Genomic DNA, 19,903 nt, shown 5'->3' on the forward strand with positions numbered 1-19,903 from the left:
TCACGTTGAAGGACTCCTCGGAAAACATTCCATAGCATTCCCGTTTCCCTCTTTCCAGTCGACGCTAATCGCCGATCGAAAATCGGTAATATCGTCCCCAAATATTTTACGGACGTATTAAACATAGACACGGAATATTATTTTAAACAATCAAAAGATTTCTTTTATATTCATCGTCAATCATAATTGCTCATTAAAATCTGAACATTTTCCTGAAAATTTTGCAACCAATTTAGGGGTCTTTTAAAATTGTCCTGGTAACGTTTCACGCAGCCACCCTTTTGTGACCATCGAGAGTTAGTAAATTTCATCTTGATCTTTAGAATAACGTAGAGAAATGTTGTTTGACATGGGTGACAACAAAGTCGTTATAAGTTGAGAATTGGATCGGGCCCATCACTAGTCCTGGGTAAAATTGTTGCGCATGGGCAGAGAGCAGCTCACCGGGTCGATGTTGGCCGGGGCTGGCTGACTGGCTGCCGGCTGCTACCCGAGGATGCTCTCCCCTTTCTCTTCATCTCTATCTTCCCACCCTTCTGGCCTCTGTCCTCCCTCCAACCCCCCATTTCCACCCTTACTCTCTAACCTTTCTCTGTCTCGATCTCGCTTCCTCTTTTCCTCCAAAAATTCTTCTCAAAACCTTCCTTGTCACCTCTGTTCTCGCGCTCACTTCCGCTTCCTCCTTTTGTACCGTCGCATCTACACCCTCACCTCCCTCTACCTTTTTGAAAAATTATTTAACTTCGTCGCCGTTTCTTCGTTCTCTTTCTTCTCGCGAACTTTTTACCTTTTTATCATTTCTTCCGTGTTTTATTATTCATTCTTAAAATCACTTCTGGGTAGTTTTCTTTTACTTTGTTGCCAGTCATCCTTACTTTGTGCCTCTTGTCGGGTCCGTCGACTTAAGCAGCCGCCATTTTGAGGAGACACTGCCGCGTTCAGAGCCGGTACCGACTTAAGAAAGCTGAAAGATACTTCGATCGAAAGCTGCGAAAGGAGTTCTTTGAATTTTAGAGACCATATCGCGGTATCTTTAACAAGGATTTTTCTGACGGGAAAAAACGAACGAAGAAACAAGCAGAAGTTTCGTGAAACTTTTCTTGTTAGCCTGTTTTAAAAGATGAACCTTACCGCGTTATCTGATCGGAAGAGAATCTTTTTTTCTCTTTACCCGAAACTGGAGGTGGAGGGACAAATTTGTTATAACAAATTGTTCGGTAAAACGTTGTTTGATATCGTTTGAATACCAGCTCGTAATCTCATAACTCGGACGATGAAGGGTGGTAGTGTGTACCGTAACAGGACGCCATTTTGAAGCCACCCCAAAGCTTTGCACACACTTCAAAGCACCCACAGTGGTGCATCAGGTGCACCAAGCTGCAGTCACGCATATAGGGCGATACAGTGCAGCAAGTACCGTTGGAATCTCGCCAAAATTGTATAAAATTACCTCCCACCGTGACCAAAAAAAGAGAGAGAAAAAAAAAAGAAAGAAAATTCGCCGCTCTATCGAGATTTTAACGCATCGAAAAACGCGAAAATCTGGTTATCCCCGTGTTTTTCTTTCCTTCGTCAAGCGGAACGTTATTAACGAGCGGCATGCGCTGTCTCTCGTTGCAAAAAAAAAAGAAAAAAACGAGAAGAGTGCAAAATTAACACGAATACGATACACTAAATGGTTGTTCTTTTACTAAACCGAAGGGCTGGTCTATCGAGTGTTAATTTTGAGAGAGAAAATTCGTAATAAATGTCACTTTATGTTTGAAATTACAAATGGAAAATTATATCCACCTGAACTTATGTCCTGTGACTCGTGTCGCATAACGTAGTTTTGAATAAAATGGTTTCATACTTTTAGCCGGCAGTGTATGAACTGTAACTGCGTAGCCAGCATTCGGATATACACATAAGTGGTCGAGTACACACGAGTAGACGTGGAAATGAAATACCGGGCAAAGTGGTTGGCCAGCGATGGAGTAGAAAGAGTAAAACGCCGGTACCAGAGGTTCGAGGGAATGAAAGGGGTGAAATGAGTAGAACGAAGTTAGCATCTCGCGTCTGACCACCAACGTGCTTCAACAAAAGTTATCATTTTTCATTCCGTTCATCCCATCCCCTTTCTGTCTCGTGTGGTCTCCATCTTCACTCTCGTCCTCCCTCTTCGGTGTCCCTTCTATTTGTTTCCAAGTTTCTCTTCATTATTCAACAACTTTTAACTGTTCATTATATTCAGAAAAGGTTGAAGCATCTTTTAGTTTAAATGACTATTGCATACCTTTTATTACATATCATTATCCTTCGTTCTTCAACCCCTTATTTTTTTTGTTTTATTTTAACACCTTTCCCTTTATTCTTACCCCCTTCTATCTCCTACTTCTCTATCATTTTCTTTTTCATGTAACTCATCCGTAGCTCTTTAACCCCTCTCTTGGTCTGCCTCGACTGTCTCGATTCTTCGTTCTCTTTCTATCATTTCTCTCTTCTGCAACTCTGTTTTCCTTCTTCATCTTCGCTTTTCACCCCTGGCTTCTCCTTTCTCGCGGTTCTTCTGTCCGTCTCTTTCTCACGATTCTCTGTCCGTTCGCTTCTCTTTCGCACCCTCTGTCATCCGCTACCCCTCTATATATCTTCCTCGCTCCCGACACGCCGATTGGACGCGAGAGCTTGCGAAAGTTCCAGGTATCCCGGAGGACCGCCCACCGGTCCTCCTGCAGCCGGGAAAGTTTCGTCGTTCCATTGCAGGACAGGGTGGGAATCTGCTGCTGATGTTGCTCTATCCGCGACGTTGTATACCTTGGCAGTCGGCCGGTCCTATCGTGGTACACGCTACTTTCTAAGATCCGCTTGAAAAAATTAACCTTAGAGGTTGAAATTTGTTCGTTACCCTTGAAAATTAATACATTTCTTTATTTTATAGCCAGGAATCGTCGGGTATTTGGTGACAAATAAACGGTATCAATTCGCAGGGTTTAGGAAACTGTTGAGCTAGAAAGAAGTTGGAAGTGACGCGAGAAATCCGTGTAATTAGACTTCCGGAACGTATTTAACGGGAGCTTATCCCGGCTAGTATAAAGTTTCGGTCGAAAGAGAAAAAAGAAAGTTCCATTAAATCCGCCGTCTAAGATATAGAGGTATTACGAAGAGGGTGGCTGGTTTAATTTATCACCTACTTAAAGTCCGACCGGTGCTCCCGATGGAAGCGACTCTTTTCAGCTCAGGTTTCAAGGTTCCTGCAGCCAATTGCCTGAGACTCCAGGCTGGAAACTTTATGAGGGATTTGTAAAAAAAATCCGATACATCGTGACCTTGTTAAAACATAATAACAGGGTGTATCCTTGTCGCTTTTCTTATAAAACGTTCTGTTTGATCGAGTACCTCTGTAGATGATACAATTTTAAATAATATTTGCAAGTCCAAAGAAGGGTTAATTATTCGTTAGAACGTGATCCAGGAGCAATAAAACGCAATAGAATGCGCGTGTTGGTCCGGTGTTCGATGGAACAAGGGGCGTTGCTATCGAGCCTAACGAGGCTCGATGTCTCAATTTCCGTAAGAACGTGCCCCTCGCGACAGGAGGGGGTGATCAGCGTGAAGGGGAACGGCCGACTGACTGGGGATGATACGGGGATGATAAGGTGTTAAAATAATATACAGCTATGACCTGTCCAGGGGTTGCTAGATAGTGATCCTTGTTCCCTCTTTCTATCAATGCATGCGAATAGGACGATGATAGCAAGGGGGTGAAAATAATCGGCAGATACACAGGCTGATTCCCGCAAAATGGACCGTGTAAAAAATGATTCGAATAACGTACAAAATAAAAACAAATGGCATAAAACAGTATTTACGATATTAAACAATAAAAACGTGGGGGTATTTGCTAGTTATCCGGACAAATTATTAGATTTCTACGTGCTCGATCGCATAGTCGCTCCCTTTCTCTGCAATTGTTTCTTGATGCTATCTCTGACTCTCCAGTTTGTTAGGGGGATTTATTTGATTGAATATCGACTGCTCGAGCAGCCGCCTGCGCTATAACGAGTATATCAGCATCGGCCGTATCGCAACCGTCCATGGGGACCAGCCAACCCCGTGAATTGTGTCCAGAGGGTGCTGCGTGGATGAATCGTAATCCAGATCAATGTAACGTTCACTGTTTTTTCCTAAATAATTTGTGGAAAAATAACCAGCGATAGATTTCTTCCTTCTATTGTTTTCAATTCAAACTTAGAAAATTTATTTTCTAAAATGAATTCGAAAAAATTTACTTATAATTATTTATACTTTAAGTATTCCCTTGAATACTGTCTTTTATGGTATTTGGAAAAGTGTCTTTGGGTTTAAAGAGGTTCATGCACCGGTGATTGCGCGTCTCATACGTAGATCTACCAGTGGTATAATAGAACCCGATCCGAATCTAAATCCGGGCTTACGAGATAAACAGTCTATTAGGGGCTGCAGCAACCCCTGTCGAACCTTGGACCCGTCGTATAACGATCAGATCAAAGGTATCGAATTGACGAGGAACCCTCGCGACTACCGCATCCTGGTTTATAAACTGCTGCTGGTGTCTTATCATCAAAATGGTAACCGGAAATTGTACCATTTACCAAAAATACCACCCCTTCGATTCTAAGTAACATTAATCATGCCACATGCTCCTCGATAACTCTGTTCATTTGAAATGTAATAAGATAATATTCTGTACCGTTGAATATTTGAATATTGCGAATAACAAGGAACAAAGGATCGATTAATTCGTTCAGCTCGAAATTGAACGTGGAAACTGTCGGGTAAACCCTCGAGTCGCGTACTCGCACGAGGACCAATTTTGAGTAGATCGTGCCCACTCAAAACACCATTAAGCTCGAGTCCTAGTTCATTGGTATCCAACATCTCCGTTCTATCTCCGTTCCTCTTTATCTGTATACGTGTGCACACAGCCACTCCGCCGAGGGTGGATATGATTGACGAGCCCTTAAACGAAATGGGATTAATGCGTGTGCAAATTTCGAGGTCCCCCCGGGGGAAACGTCGACTCCGCTCGCCGATAATCATTATTATTAACGATGGAATTAGTACTCGACGAGGTGCGGACTTGGAAGAATTCGAATCGACTCCGATTTTCTTCTTAATGTCTTTCGAACTATGAATAACGAGTTTCAGAGAGTTTCGACACAGGATGGACTTCGATGATTTAAGATCGCATCTTAATTGAGCTGAAGGTGTAATTAAAAAATTACAAAAGTGTCGAATGTAACATTGACTCGGGATGAATGGGATTGAAGAGCAAATTATACTTTTACTATCCTTTGAAGTTTCGCTTGATTTCCTTCACTTTTCTACCCCGTAACTCGCAAAGTTGCCTTTCACTCTGGTGCAGCACCGTTTAAAAATAAAGGTCAGCATTAATTTGCCGGTTGAATGGTTGAAAGGAGTGTATATCGGTGCAGGATTAATTTCCAGAAGCAACGCAGAGACCGTCTTCCTGATGGTCCCCCTTTCAAAGGTACTGGCTCAGTTAATGAACAAGTTTTCTTGGCCGCCGACTTCCGGGCTCAGCGGAGACTTATTAATCGATTTTCCTTTTCAAGTTAAAGTCGCATTTACGTTCCGAATGTCCGTGTATCTTCGTTTGATAATTACCACAAATTAGACGGTAAGCAAACATTTCTATGAGCCTTTAGAAAATTGTAAAAAAAGGAATGTTCCAAAAACTTTCTCTACTTTTTACACAAGTTCTTCTGGAAACAAAGTTAGATTCGAGTTTAAATGCTAACAGGATAATTCGAATGAAATTATTTTTTGAGATTTTTCACATTTTTCTTCTCGACGTGGGAAACTTTCGAGGCAATAAACGATAAAAGTCGTGGAAAAGTTTCTTTTCCTTGAAATTTCGTGGCCGAGTTAAGGTGACGTTTCCAGGCCAGAGGTCGGTAGAAAGGGAAAAGCAAATAGGTAATTTAACGAATTGAACGACCCTGATATGGAAACTCATATCGCCAGTTCAAGGTATCGCGCGTATCGATTCCTTTGTAGACAGAAGTCTGGGACCCGTTTCCGAAGAACATCTCGAAACGCCGGAATCAGGCCACGTATACAGTAGCCTTGAGCGGAATATCGAAGACGTCGAAGATATTCACCGACTTTTCAATCTTCGACTCTTGGCACACTTTTCAAGAGTCGATAAAAAAGGAAAAAAGAGGAAGATGAAGACAATAGAAAAATACAAGGCGATGGAATCGGTTAATCGTTGCGCCAACCATGCGAACACGTATTACATAAAGCATCAATTTGATCGAAATTAATAGAAAATCAACGAATAGATTTAAATAAATAATGCTGAAGGTAGAAATAAAAGAAGGGAAATGGTAGTATATAAAATTGTATCGTACGAGAAATAGATTTGTCCGGGGTTACGGAATGAGTTGAGAAATCGTCGCGAACGTTGAATTTTCTCCCATAAAATGCTCCCTCGAGGGTAAAGAGAGTAGATCACCCTGTATACGGGGGTGGAATCCGTTTCTCGGATTTTACGAGCTCCCGTTTCAGATCTTTCTCTTTTTTTTACTTTCACCGTTTTCCATCCCCTTCCCTTTCTTTTCCTCCGCTCTTACTCCCTTCTGGTCTTACTTATTCAGAGGTTTGACGGAACTTAGAATATAAACGATCCCCCGAACCAACCCCTATCGGTACGTCAGTTTCAACAGGGGAGCAAGGAATGATAGATCGACTTTTTCGACTTCGAGGGTGTAAATATGCGGTCCCTGAAAGACAGGTTGATGAGACGATTCCTGTACGAAGTCGGAAATCACTCTTTTCGTCTTTTTACTCTTTGAAAAGTGACCAAAAAAATATATATATTCAGACCTTCGTCGTTACTTCGATGAAACCTCGAGAATTTTATTTGTTCTATCATATTTTATTTGTTTCATTTCTCATTATCTTTATTCTTGTTATCGTTCACCATCACGTGGAAGAGAAAATTTCTGGAAGGATCAAGCGTGTCCCTAATTTGTCGCAGGTTAACTTTGGCGACGTGTACATTCAAGCGAATCTTACAGTGCCCAAGACAAGAGTGTTGCCGGAATTTTCGAGGTTGGCTCACGGTCTTCGAAGCGAGAACATCACCATCCTAGATAGCAAAACTTTCTACATCCCTAATTTGCATTACGACGGCGCTGCTCCGAACGCTTATTTCTGGGTCGGAAATGGCTCGGAGCCCAACACGTTTGGCGTCAAAGTGCCCAGCGAAATAAAAAGGTGCTGCACTCCAGTCATTTCATCGCGCGAATAATATCATCGAAATTGATCAAATCAAAACGAATCGTGTATCTTTATCTGTAATCTTTGCATTTGAATAGTTTGGCTCCGTTAAGATCGTACCAAGGAGAGGACATAGAAATTGTATTACCTACAAATTTGACTGTGTACGACATTGACTGGTTAGCAGTATGGTGCGTGGATTACAAGCAGAATTTCGGCCACGTCCTCATCCCGAAGGACCTCTACGTTCCACCAGCTCTTGGTCAAACTAAAATCACGGTAACTAAATACAATCGTTCGTCTACTTTGCTAGTGTCTACTATTTTATAAAATAACGTAAGCTTTAATTAATAAAACCTGATCCTATACGGAATAGCCGCCTTGGTGGTATGATCCTGTAAGTAACACGAAGACAACTGTACCCGATCCCTTCGTTAAAACCTAAAGATATCTATTACACTATTATAATGATATTACACTACGCGTGTAGGTGGTCTTCAAAAAGTGCACAGAGTGTTTTATTCTCCAGTGTAACAGGAAACAAACGTTCCCTTCTAACGGAAGTATATCATTTTTCCAGACGAGCAGCACCCCGCAACCTCCTCTGTCCAAACACGAGTTGACCAATTGCAAAGAGATGCTGGAGGGTCGAGTTCAGGTGCAATGGGAAATGATAGGTGACGCTATCCAGATTAAGGTATCGGGACGTATCAGGGAGGACCAGTACATCGCGTTCGGTTTGTCCGGTCAGGATGGAAAGGCTGAGATGATCGGCGGCGACGTGGTCGTGGTCGCGTACATAAATAAAACCGGTAGATTCATCGCAGAAGATTATTACATATCAGCGTACGCGCAGTGCGATGGCAGAAAGGGAGTGTGCCCGGATGTAAGGATCGGAGGGAAGAATCATGCCGATTTCGTGGATGGAGAACGAAACGACGGAGTGACGACAGGTTGGGATTCTATGTTTCTAGGATTAATCGTCGAACAATCCTTCGTTTAAACTTCGACCTGTCCGTATGTTTCAGTTACTTACACGAGACCATTGAGAACGGACGAACCTATGGTGGACAGAGCGATACCGTCTACGGAAACGAGCGTGATCGCGGCGATAGGTCCTCTGAACGTGAGAGGAGAGGCTAATGCTCACGAGAGCTTCGACATGACTACCGCGGACATTCGTATTGATTTTACGTCGAGGAACGTCCACGAGTGTACAAATTCCCTCTACAACCTTCCGGATATGCCTGACATCAAACCCTGGCCACCGATACTGATTACCAACGAAACTACCTTCAGCGCGAGGATCGGGCCTGCTGCTGCCAAGAGAGGATACACGAGGCTCACAGGTATCTCCTACGATGGATTCTCAGAGTTCAATTGGATTTATATTTATTCCGGCGATCATCATAGTCAGATTTGTTAAATCCATCGTGATACGTTAAAACATAGGGCAACCTGGCTGGGGCATCGCGTGGTACATCAACGACAAGCTGATCCCAGAAATTACCGTGGAGAGAGGACAAACGTACACGTTCATAGTGGAAGGTGGAAATAATCCTACTAATCCAGCTAGGTGATTTCAAATTTCAAACTATTAATCACTGAATTTATGCATCCCCTCCTGATTTCGCTGTTCGTTAATCTCATAGAATTCCACTCTTCGCGAGGGGCTGTAAAGGGCTGCGACATAAAGTTGAATAAAAGTGCATGTTTTGTAACACAGGTACCATCCATTCTATATCACCGACAGTCCAGAAGGTGGATTCGGCCAAAAGACTGAGGAACAACAAAGAGCACAAAGAGTATTCGCCGGAGTGAAATACGACGCCGACGGAAATCCTTATCCAAGCGCGGCTGGTCGTTACTGCGAATGGGTTCTCAAGGCAGGCGATACCAGTGCGAACTCGGAAACCTTTGAGAGCTTCTTCGAAACCCTTAGACTTGATTGCAACGAAGGTCAACCAGCCGAACTCAACTGGACTGTAACCGAAGAAACCCCAGATTTAGTATACTACCAGGTAAGCACCCCTAAAATAAGCAATATTTAACGAAAGAAATTAATTAGAAGATCGATCATCCTGAGGTTCAAACGACGAAGTCTGAGGTTTAAATATATAATATCGATTAAGTGTTGATTAATTATACAAATTTTCTTTCTTCAGTGTTACCAGCACAATCACTTAGGCTGGAAGATACACGTTGTCGGCGACGCACACGCAATCGTGCCATTAATGTCAATGGTTCTAACGACGCTCTTAGTAGGTATCTTAAACTTCTTAAGATGAATCTTTTGATCGTCATCTTACATGCAAAATACGCGGGACAAGTATAAATTGCACGATAGAAGGCTCTACAGGGAGAAGGGAAAGCACAACTCGGAAGGAAACTTATGGAAAAATAATGACGGTGATACAAAAAAAAAGTAAAAAATTAAAACAAAAGGCGATTGTTTAAAATCGGCTGAACACGATACAAGGTTGTAAGAAAGTACTTAGCTCGTAAGGTTTAATCGTAACGTAAAAAGATTAGCAAAATATTTTTAAGATCTATCAGATTCAATATTTCATATTATACGATATATGTATATGTATATTTATACATATACCCAACACTCATACATATATATATATACATAAATACACACATTAACACGGCACACGAGGAGTACGAGATTCGAGGTGATTTTTAAAACGTTTAAGAATTTAAGAAACTACATACTTTAGGGAAAGGGGAGGGAAATATTTCTCTGACAATAATAAATAAATTGAGGCGTGGTGAGGGTAAACGTGGAAATTCTGACAATAATGAGGAAATAAAAAATGAAACGAATGTTGTTCATCCGGGAGATTTGCTGGTGGTAGAATTGATCGAAAGTTGTGATGTGTTGGTGAATGACGATGTGAGGGAACGAAAAAGAGAAAAAGGGAGAGAGCGTATCCGTGGTACATGTACAATGTAAATTTTGCACAAAGCTATATAGTTGAATATATGATGTAACTTTAAAAAATCGAGTAGCACGTAAGGTAATTACATTTATAAATGCTGTCGACTTGACAATAATACGTAGGTTAGCGAACGATGAAGGAATCGCTGGGGAAAAATGAGAAACGAGAAATTATGTACAAGGTAACGTCAGACATTAATTATTATGTAATTTAAAAAAAGGAGATACAAGTTACAAAACTATCCCCTATATACGTGTAACAATGCTATAACATGTACATACTATAGAGTGGACCTTCCTAAATGAAAACGGAATGAAAGTATAAAATGTGCCTTGGGTACAGATAATGAACTTCTTTAATTACACGAATTAGGAACCACTCGGACAGGAGATACCCTGTGGTACTTAGGAACTGGTTTCCTGCTCGTACGTCATCAATTAAAGAAGATAAACATTCATTTCGTTTTATTTGATGAAAAATTCGAAATACGAGACGTACGATAGGTGGAAGGAATGAAAGAGAGTTTACAACCAAGAAATCAGAGAAATACATAATCACTCTAGAAACGTAGGCGTTATAACTTAGCGAAACCTCTCAATCTCTCGATGAAAATTTCCATACTCTCCTCCGTTGTCCAGATTCTAAGTAACGGGGTGTCCTCAAAATTAACCAGCTGCGAAACATTCTTTACAATTCCAATTGCTTATCACACGAAGACCAGTCTGTATTTAAACTACATACGCAAACATACCTAACATAAACATTATATACATATATATATATATTAACGCATATATTAAAACCTGCATAAATTACTTAAGGTACTATATGCATACGTATAAATGAAATTCGAGGATTTACGTGATTTAATAAGCGCAATGGCGTTTGTGAACTTAATTAAGCGACAATAACGAAGTCTGGATCCCAAGTATTCCGGCAACACTCTCAATGACGATCTATATAAAAAAAAAAAAGGATTCTTACACGACTTTCTTCGCGTTTACGCTGCTTACAGTTGTATCCTTCCGCCACTTCCGTTCTCCGCGCGGTCTACCCTTTCCTTTGTTGTCCTGTTTTCTAAGCGAGTCCTTCGAGCGAGCAAAGCGGATTCTAGTACGTAAGCGGACGTAAAACACCTGTTTCTGTGAACGACAATAATAAGATACCGACTTGCCGGATTGGAAGTTAAACGGGCTGCTCCGTGAAATCGACGAAACGCAGAAGACATTCACGCGGGTCGAGGAGATACCGGAAGTCCCGTTTCAACTTGAGACAATAACAGTCGATCAGAATCACTCGGACAATAAATAACGATAATAATTGAAAGATCCTATATTTTGTCTGGGGGGAGTAAAACCACGTTCATTCGTACGGTTTGTCGTCCCTAATTTTTAATGTAATTCGGACAATAATTGTGCTTAGAGTTTCTAGAGTACAAAACATCGATGGTCGACCTAACGATCGCTTAGATCAGACAATAATAATGTAATGGAAGCTCTGTTACGGGACAATTATCTTAGGAAACAGATACAGTAATGCCCCTTTAGTGGTCCCATGTTTGGAACCTTGTTGCGACTACTATCCGGGCAGGTAGATCTTATCTTTACGATCCTGTTTGCAGTAATTCAATTAAAATTTTGATATTTTTATCATTGATCAAAATTCCGTGACCATTAACCGAGCATCGCTGTATCTGTACGGATCAATTATTCGAAGTGTAAGGTGTGTAAAAATGAATAGAACCCCTCGTTAATTGTAACGAATGTACAGAACGAACGAAAGTCCTAGATAGAAATGTAAAATCTGATCTTTTTCTCATCGGTATCTACTATATACGTGTACATTTTCTACGTACCAATCTTCTATCATTCTATCTCTCGTTTGACACTTTATCTTTTTAGGATACTAATGATAAGCTGTTTCAAACATTCACGGAGCAACCCCTTGTCAATATCCCACAAGTTGTTAGTGGTTAAGAAACGTATAATAGCTTAGAAGCTAAGAGAAGAATTCCTTTTTTTTTTCGTTGTATCGACGTGTAATTTAAATGAAAAGAATGATTAAGATCAACCAACGTGTGATCTGGTTCGGTGTACCGAATGTGGAACGTGATTTTCGAATTGTTAGCGATTAAAATCGTTGAACATTTTGTGTCTCTCGTAGTTAAGATTCTGGATAGCCTTTTCACTCGTCTAACTTTTCTTCCAGTACCACCGCGACGGTCTCGTGGAGATCGACGAACTCGAGGATCTTAACACTTTGACGGTCGCACAGTTCCTTGCAATTTTATGTTCATTTTTTTTAATAGAAAATTATTTTTGGAAGCTTTATTTGCAGTGTAGATTTTTCTAAATTAAGGGAAAGTGTAAGGGGTAGAATTTCCTACTATTTAATCTTGGAAGATCCGAAGGGCAGCCTGTGTTGCACCCAAGTAATTACTTATTTCCAAATTGTAATTAGTAGATATAAAAAATTGTACAAAGTCAAAGTGTTAAGAGAAAAAAAAAACATAAAGATGATAGAATGTGATTCTATCTTGTTAGCGTTCAATTCGGTCCAGCTGTCTAAATATCTATTGTGTAGTGTAATCTTCGTTGATAAGTCAACGAATTTGATCATTCTTATCTCGTCTGTATTAGAATTTCCTTTTGTGACACCTGTTCACATATCTCTACGAACATATCCCTAACGTAATGTTAAGCAACAAAATTTTCCAATGAAATGTTCTCGATCGTCGTTTCGTTCTCAAACAGCGGACTAGTATCTTGAATTTAAATGTATAAATTTTAAAAGTATTAGATAGAAAAATTGTCGCTCGTCCTCGAGATCGGCGTCTATGTGTCTGATTTGTCTCAAGTGGCCGTCTGATGAATATTTCAGAAAATCGATTAAGAAAGTAATCGGAAACAGGAAACATTGTGCGCGGTGATCAATTTAGAGATTAAGTAAAGAACAACATTCGAAATAGCGAATTTTAAATGGTGTCGATTAAATCAAACGGATGTATAACACACTGTCAATATGTATGTAACCAAGAAGGTTGTCCTCTTGTTTCGACGATTATCGTAGAGGTAAATTGAAAGCTTTTTAACTGGACATCTTTTTCCAATCTTATCCTCGTGGTAGAATATATTTTCACACATAAGAACAGGACGTTGAGAGCCGGAGAACGGTGCTTTCGTCAGCTCTTTGCACTCTTCGAGTATGCTGGTTTTTCTTGTATGTTGTTCAATTAATACGTAAGTGACGAGTGATAATAATTCACGATTGCGATATCGAGAACGTACAAAAGAAAAGATATAATAAAGGTTCGTGTAACTGGTGGTACAAATACCGGTGATTCTATGTAAGAAAATTTATTCGTCTAAGGATTTCTTTTCGAGCAAATGAAAAAATGGATAAAATTTTCTTTTCAGAAAAATTCAATAATCATGTCTAATGTTATTTTACATTTTAAAATAACAAAATAATGTTGGTCATCTTATGTACCACCACTTAAATGATACCTTATACATATTGTATACATATATATATATAAATATACATATATGAGAAGAATTGATTCGTTACGATAGACCGTCCTGAGTTGTGTTTAAAAAATTTCAAAGATATATATTTTTGAACGACGAGTATCGTTGAACGAATGTTGTAATATTTTATCGTCAAAGACAGGGGTGGTCTCGATTATTCTTGAATGACTGCGTCTCAAGAATTCGAATTCGATTGAAAGTAATTAGAATAGTCGCTCAATCATTGGAAATTAAAGAGTGCAAAGAGTTGAAATGTGATTGAGAAGTCCACGAGAAATCATTTCCCAACTATCCGTAGGTAGGTCGTTCTCGAACATGCTGACACGAAACCCATTTAGTAATTAGTACGTCCCGTAGATGAATAAAACTTAGTTCGTGAATTAACGAAGAAACGAAAACAAACCAAAAAGAACAAAAAAAAAGAAGAAGAAGAATAAGAAACAAAATCAAATTTATCGACTACTTTATCGTATGGAAGCAAAAACGAAGGGAGGATAAGTTGAATATCTAACGTTGAATGATTTCGGCGAATTTAACAAGCTCTCGCGTTCGAAGAAACAAGAAAACATAAAAGAAATAAAAAAAAAATATGATGTAACGTAGCATTATCGAGAATGGTAACAATTGTCAACCGTTTTTTTCAACGTTTTACGTGTTAGACTATATAGATTAATCAGCAAAGTAACTCTATTAATCGTGTACTCGTATTACTGTAAAGTCGATTCCGATTCTCAAAAATTCCTCGTGTTTTTTACGAGACACGTGCGAAAATGTTTTCCAAAAAAAAAAAAGAACATATCGACCTCTTGATAATTTGATCTTTTTCCTGATCGATGAAATTTACGTGGAATATCATTAATTATAATTAAGACGTTTACTGGCACAGAGTGGAAATAGCTGCGTATTTCATTTGACACCTGCTATCTTGCATAAATAGCATAATATTAATGTTACATAAAATTTTCTTTTTAACGTCAGTCTCTCACGTGGCAGTGAACGTTTTAATTTCGCAAACTGTTAAACGTTCGTTCCATTCGTTGCAAATACTCGCACGTGTCCGAAATCTATCGTCATCGTGAATGCAAACAGAAGAAACAAAAAGAGTCGCTTGTACAGAGCGCAAGTCAACTAACTGCATACAAAGATGTATACGAATTTGAATTTCGATGTCAGATACAGAACAGTGCGTTTTGAGTCGTGTATGTGTATGATGTTGCACTGTGTCACTCTTTCTTTTCCTCTTATCTGTTTTTCGCAATCATTTGATTACATTCGAGATATCATTTAAAATATTGATTCACCCGGTTAGAATATATGAAGAACCATTCATATAAATTGTTAATTTTTCTTGATATATAATCTATCGCATGGTACAGAAACTAACGAAGGGTTTTTCATTTCCTTTTATCTATTTTCTTGTAGCGTTAGTCTGTCTCTCGAAGAGAAGAGGAAAACGGAAAGCATACATACAATATAATATAATATATACACGCATAATCAAAACACAAAGAGAAGAAACGCTATACGCGTGTTCCGACTGAACAAAGCTCGAAAGCCACAGTACGAAATATAATACTATAATGAGAGAGAAAAAAAAATATAAAAAGACTGCTCTCGCCGGCAAAAGCATCATTGTCCCATGGAAATAGATTTAGAAACACCAAAAACATATACACCACGCGTCGCGAAACATCTTTGTTCCTTCTTTAAACTTTCTTTCTCCTTCCATTTCATTTTATCCCTTTTGTTCTGTATTTCTCCATTGTATGCAGATCCACGTCCGAAGGTTTACGAACGAAACAAGAGATTAGAAGTGGCTAACTATATCGTGGAATTACGATGATTATTATTCAAATGAAAAATATCTCAGGATATTGTACTCCTTCATTGTCCCTCAGTTTTTCTCCGCAACGTTTCACGCGTTAAATCTACAGCTTTGACAGCGCTACATTTATTAACGATTGGGTAAAAGGAGCATCTAAGTAACCATGAGGTATATAATATATTATGATTATGAATTATTGAACATTGTATCAAATTTTATATTCACTTCTTGTGGTTGACAATAAACTGGTTTTATAAAAAACAATAGAGGACTTTCATACAAATTTTGTCGACGTTTCGCTTGTGGTCGCTTTGCGTATGTTACAAGGTATCTTATATATTTTTCAATTATTGTCTAATTTTGTAGGATCAATCATTTTGGATAACCCCAAGGATCTTTCTTCTGATCCATCAAAACTAGGGATGATTCACAGATTTTTTTGAACACTTCCCGTAGCCGCCCCTTTTGGAATACCTGAAATAGATCAATAGAATTAATAGTTTGATCATAATCACGATGATACAATTACATTTAAAGTCTAATTACTTTGTAAAGTTGATACTGTTCGGAGGCAAGAATATCTGCTAGCTGAATGCATCCAGCGTGCTCGTTCATTTCGGACATTACAGAATGCAAAAGGAGGGTAATTTTTGGTATACAAAGCTCTCGTAATTTTTCCATTTGTCGTTCGCGTGATATTTCTTCTGGTGTACATGATTCGTCACCATTGTTATTTGAATCGACGAGCCAACCACCGTCCGGAAATAGTAATACGTTATACAACAGCTGTTTAACTGCCTGTAAAAAGAGTATTATTTAAAATTACTATTCATTGTAAACTGACCATTTTTTTACAAACCTTTGTATGATGTTGCATCGTAGTTTTCCACCTTTCCATTTCAGCGTTGTATTGCGCTTGCTTATGTTCGTATGCAACCTTTTCTGTGAACGTGGCATATGGTGGTAATTCTTCTAAAGGGGTAGGTTTACCGTGATGGTAATGAGAGAACCATTCGGCAAAGCCTTCTTGCGCATCCAAGTATATTTTATAACACAGGTACTCTCGAATCGATGAAGACGCCCTTCTTGATAGATTATTCGTTATCGTAAGGTTCGTCAGTGTGCCTTCCATAGTTGGATATTCAGCCACGATAGATTCTATGGTGTCCGCTGGGATCTTATTGAAAGCTTTTCGCGCAGCGTCAATTCTTTCATTCTTCAAAAAGTATCTAATGAGAGCATTAGTTTGCCATAATGCTTCTTCCCGCTGGCTTCGATAAAATATTAACCAGTCTAAGGCGTTAATCTTTTCTATATCCGCATCGGTTATGGCGCCTTTTAAGTCTGCACTATCGATATCTACATCTTTGCTACGTATTCTTTCTACTACTAATTTCGTGATCGCTTCCACATTTAAATTAGCATCCTCCGCCGCGGTCAAGCATTTCTTTCGTTGCTCGTAATCTTTTATAGTCTCCAAGTAGCTTGCGTAATTCGTTATCTGAGCCTCTTGCGGCAACATAGCTGTGTAGAAAGCGATCAAAATCGGATCGTCCATTTCGATTAAAACCCGAACGTACGACAGTAAAACTTTATCCCCAACTTTATCGTTTGTATTTTTACCAATTTGTCGGAAAAAGAATATCAAATGTCCTAAGAATCTTAAAAAGTGAGGATCACAGTTCTTCGTGTCTATCATGGTTTCTATCTCTTCCATTAATTTCGGTATCTGATCTAATATCAAATATTTCTGAATCAGATGATCAGGCTTATTTGATTGAGTACGAATGATTGGATTTTTCGACGCGTGCAACTCTTTAAACACATCTTCCAAATATATTTCATTCTTCCAATACTCCTCTGGCATGTCCGTGAAACTTTTTGCTACTAAATCCCTCGCATCTCTTTCGACCTTAATATCTAATAATGCTTTCATGTAAGCCCATAACGCGTCTTGCCACGAAGATGCAACTTGAAGCATTTGTTGAACATTTCCGCAAAGACTAGCGTAAATAGAGCGATAAAATTGACCTGAATATAATAGAAATTTTATTATATACATATATAAATACATTTCACTTATATATTTAAAACAAACGGCTATTACCTACGCGTTTATCCTGGCACAGTTCCCACGCGCATAGCTTCCAAAGACTTCTATTAGGATTTCCTTCAATTGGTAATTTGGTATCAGATAATGGATTCAGATAATTAGGATCATGGTTAGGTATCCATCCTAAAAGACAGGCAGCTCTCCAAGGCTGCCCACAGTGTTCCGCTAATGCCTGTGCTTTTTGAAGACGACCGCAACGCACCTGTTAAATAAAAATATATAGTGCCCATCTTATAGTCTGTTATAAAATTGTTTAACTATCTTTAATACAAAACTCTGTATACCTCTATAAACATTCTTTTTTCGAGTCTTGCATCGTCTTCCCTATCCAGATCATGGAGAGGTTTACCCTCTCTTATCGGAGCATCTGGGTCTAGGGATGATACTAATGGTCTAGACGAACGAAATGGAATCTGATCTTTATCTTTATATGTAAGTAACTGTCTCACTGTATTCTCCCATGCTAGAGTTTTGTCTGTAAACTGTTCTGTGGTTGGATATTTATCCGCATCATCTAATGCATTCTTTTCCAACCAATCAATTATCAACTGATATTCTCTAATGTAACTTTCAGTCTTGAATAAATTATCTATTACAACTTTCTCAGATATGTAAGTATTATTTTCTTCTGAATCATCCTCCATTACAGTAGTGAAATTTATACTATTTATTCGATTTTGATATAAACAATAAATAAGTCTCCATGTATTTCTTTCATTCTGCAAGGAAATCTCTTCTTCTGATACTTCATTGGTTTCCACTTTGGATTGCATGCCTGTACAATAAGAATTTGAAATTGGTATGAACATTATAGATTAGGATGTAAAATTAGTAAAAAATTATTTATATACCTCTCATTATATCCAAGGTATCTGAGCAGTTTTGTATGAAATCTGCTATAGTATCAAATATCTGTGTCTCTGAAAAGTTCATTTGTATACTATGTAAAAAATCATAATACAATTTAGACATGATTTCTCTCCATGGTTCCTTTGTCTTTAAAATGATCCCGGTTGCACTGCTGTCCTCCATCATTTCTCTCAATGTAAATTCATTCTTTTCTGAGGTAGTCATTATATCTCGAATTTCATGAGGAGCAAGTGTTATTGAACTATCAATATCCATGAGATCATGAATCTTCATTAATTTTGAATTGTTATATGATTTAGCTAACATTCTGGCACTATCATTCAACTGATGTACATCGTCCAATTCTTTTCTTAAATGATTAGCATTTTGTAATGATATTCTCTTAGGAGTTGTACTTTTCGTACTTAACCTTAAAAATGACTTAAGCTGCATATTTTCTTGATTGAACCCTTGAACAGATCGTTCTAAATTTTCAGAACTATCGTTCATCGTATCCATTTTTGTATTATGAGTAACAAATGCAACGTTTCAGTGAAATTATTTTATTTAACAAATTAATATTTACAAACGTACATACACAATGCTTGACACTCATGCCGGTTTTCGAATCTTACAGTAATACCAATAAAACAGAGACTGTTGGAAAGCCTGTTTCTCGAACCCCATCTCACGAGAGAGCATATTTTTTTACGTTTTCGCTTATACCACGTATGTTTCGATTCTATATATTTGCTGATCTATGATAAAGCGCAAAAGCCAAGAAATATACAGGGTGTTCAACAACAGGTGGGCAATATTTTAAGGGGTGATTCTAGGGATCAAAATAAGACGAAAATCAAGAATAATGAAATAGCGTTTACGGCTTTGTTTCCCAGTTATTAACGATTAAAAATTCGGGTAAAAAGCGCCAGAACCCTGCAATCCGCTTAGCACCGACGACCGAATATCAGGTCAGCAGGGGTCGGTACAGTCATAACCAAGAATCGAAGCCGAATGCTGCAGTACCGAAAAACAGATTAGAACGAGGTAAGATTCTACTATTCAACGATTCTTGGTTATGACTGTACCGACCCCTGCTGACCTGATGTTCGGTCGTCGGTGCTGAGCGGATTGCAGGTTTCTGGCGCTTTTTACTCGAATTTTTAAACAAATTTACCGGATATCCGTGTATAAAAGTTATAAAAATAATAAATTTCAATAGATATAACAATAATTTAATTAACAAACAATTGTAAAATTATAAATAGTAATTAAATAAATTTGAATAGAATAATCAAACAAAATTTTGCAATATACCCGCGCAAAAATTGAAGCAATAAACAATTTAAACAGATATAACAATAATTTGATT

General features: G+C 38.6%; 2 protein-coding genes across 8 annotated transcripts in view; one reads left to right on the forward strand and one right to left on the reverse strand.

Annotated features, from left to right (window-relative positions):
* LOC114875888 (protein Skeletor, isoforms B/C) overlaps positions 1 to 15,681 on the forward strand; it is a 48,413-nt gene extending 32,732 nt beyond the window's left edge. For 5 of the 7 annotated variants that reach the window (XM_029186702.2, XM_029186701.2, XM_029186704.2 and 2 more), the window contains 8 exons: positions 7,025 to 7,263; positions 7,365 to 7,545; positions 7,643 to 7,663; positions 7,847 to 8,219; positions 8,295 to 8,615; positions 8,719 to 8,842; positions 8,993 to 9,287; positions 9,432 to 15,681. In XM_029186702.2, the coding sequence (XP_029042535.1) occupies positions 7,025 to 7,263; positions 7,365 to 7,545; positions 7,643 to 7,663; positions 7,847 to 8,219; positions 8,295 to 8,615; positions 8,719 to 8,842; positions 8,993 to 9,287; positions 9,432 to 9,554 (1,677 nt within the window). In that variant the 3' untranslated portion in view covers positions 9,555 to 15,681. The remainder of the gene's footprint in view (positions 1 to 7,024; positions 7,264 to 7,364; positions 7,546 to 7,642; positions 7,664 to 7,846; positions 8,220 to 8,294; positions 8,616 to 8,718; positions 8,843 to 8,992; positions 9,288 to 9,431) is intronic. The other 2 variants (XM_029186706.2, XM_029186705.2) reach the window with 2 other exon arrangements.
* Positions 15,682 to 15,762: 81 nt separating this feature from the next.
* LOC114875887 (nuclear pore complex protein Nup107) lies at positions 15,763 to 19,158 on the reverse strand. Its single transcript, XM_029186699.2, has 6 exons — positions 18,534 to 19,158; positions 17,967 to 18,457; positions 17,677 to 17,884; positions 16,429 to 17,600; positions 16,116 to 16,367; positions 15,763 to 16,043 (listed from the first exon to the last, which is right to left on the reverse strand). Exons 1-6 carry the CDS (start codon positions 19,048 to 19,050, stop codon positions 15,942 to 15,944), a joined length of 2,742 nt encoding a protein of 913 aa, XP_029042532.1. The 5' UTR covers positions 19,051 to 19,158; the 3' UTR covers positions 15,763 to 15,941.
* Between the last annotated feature and the right edge of the window lie 745 nt (positions 19,159 to 19,903).

This window comes from Osmia bicornis, chromosome 13 (genome assembly GCF_907164935.1).
Source record: "Osmia bicornis bicornis chromosome 13, iOsmBic2.1, whole genome shotgun sequence".
NCBI lineage: Eukaryota > Metazoa > Arthropoda > Insecta > Hymenoptera > Megachilidae > Osmia > Osmia bicornis.

Bases quoted from the DNA above. Each gene is read 5' to 3' on its own strand.
- LOC114875887 (XM_029186699.2), bottom strand. From the start codon at position 19,050: ATGGATACGATGAACGATAGTTCTGAAAATTTAGAACGATCTGTTCAA. The intron at 16,368-16,428 runs GTTTGTAAAAAA...CTCTTTTTACAG, and splicing joins CGATGCAACATCATACAAAG to GCAGTTAAACAGCTGTTGTA. The intron at 16,044-16,115 runs GTAATTAGACTT...GATCTATTTCAG, and splicing joins AACAGTATCAACTTTACAAA to GTATTCCAAAAGGGGCGGCT.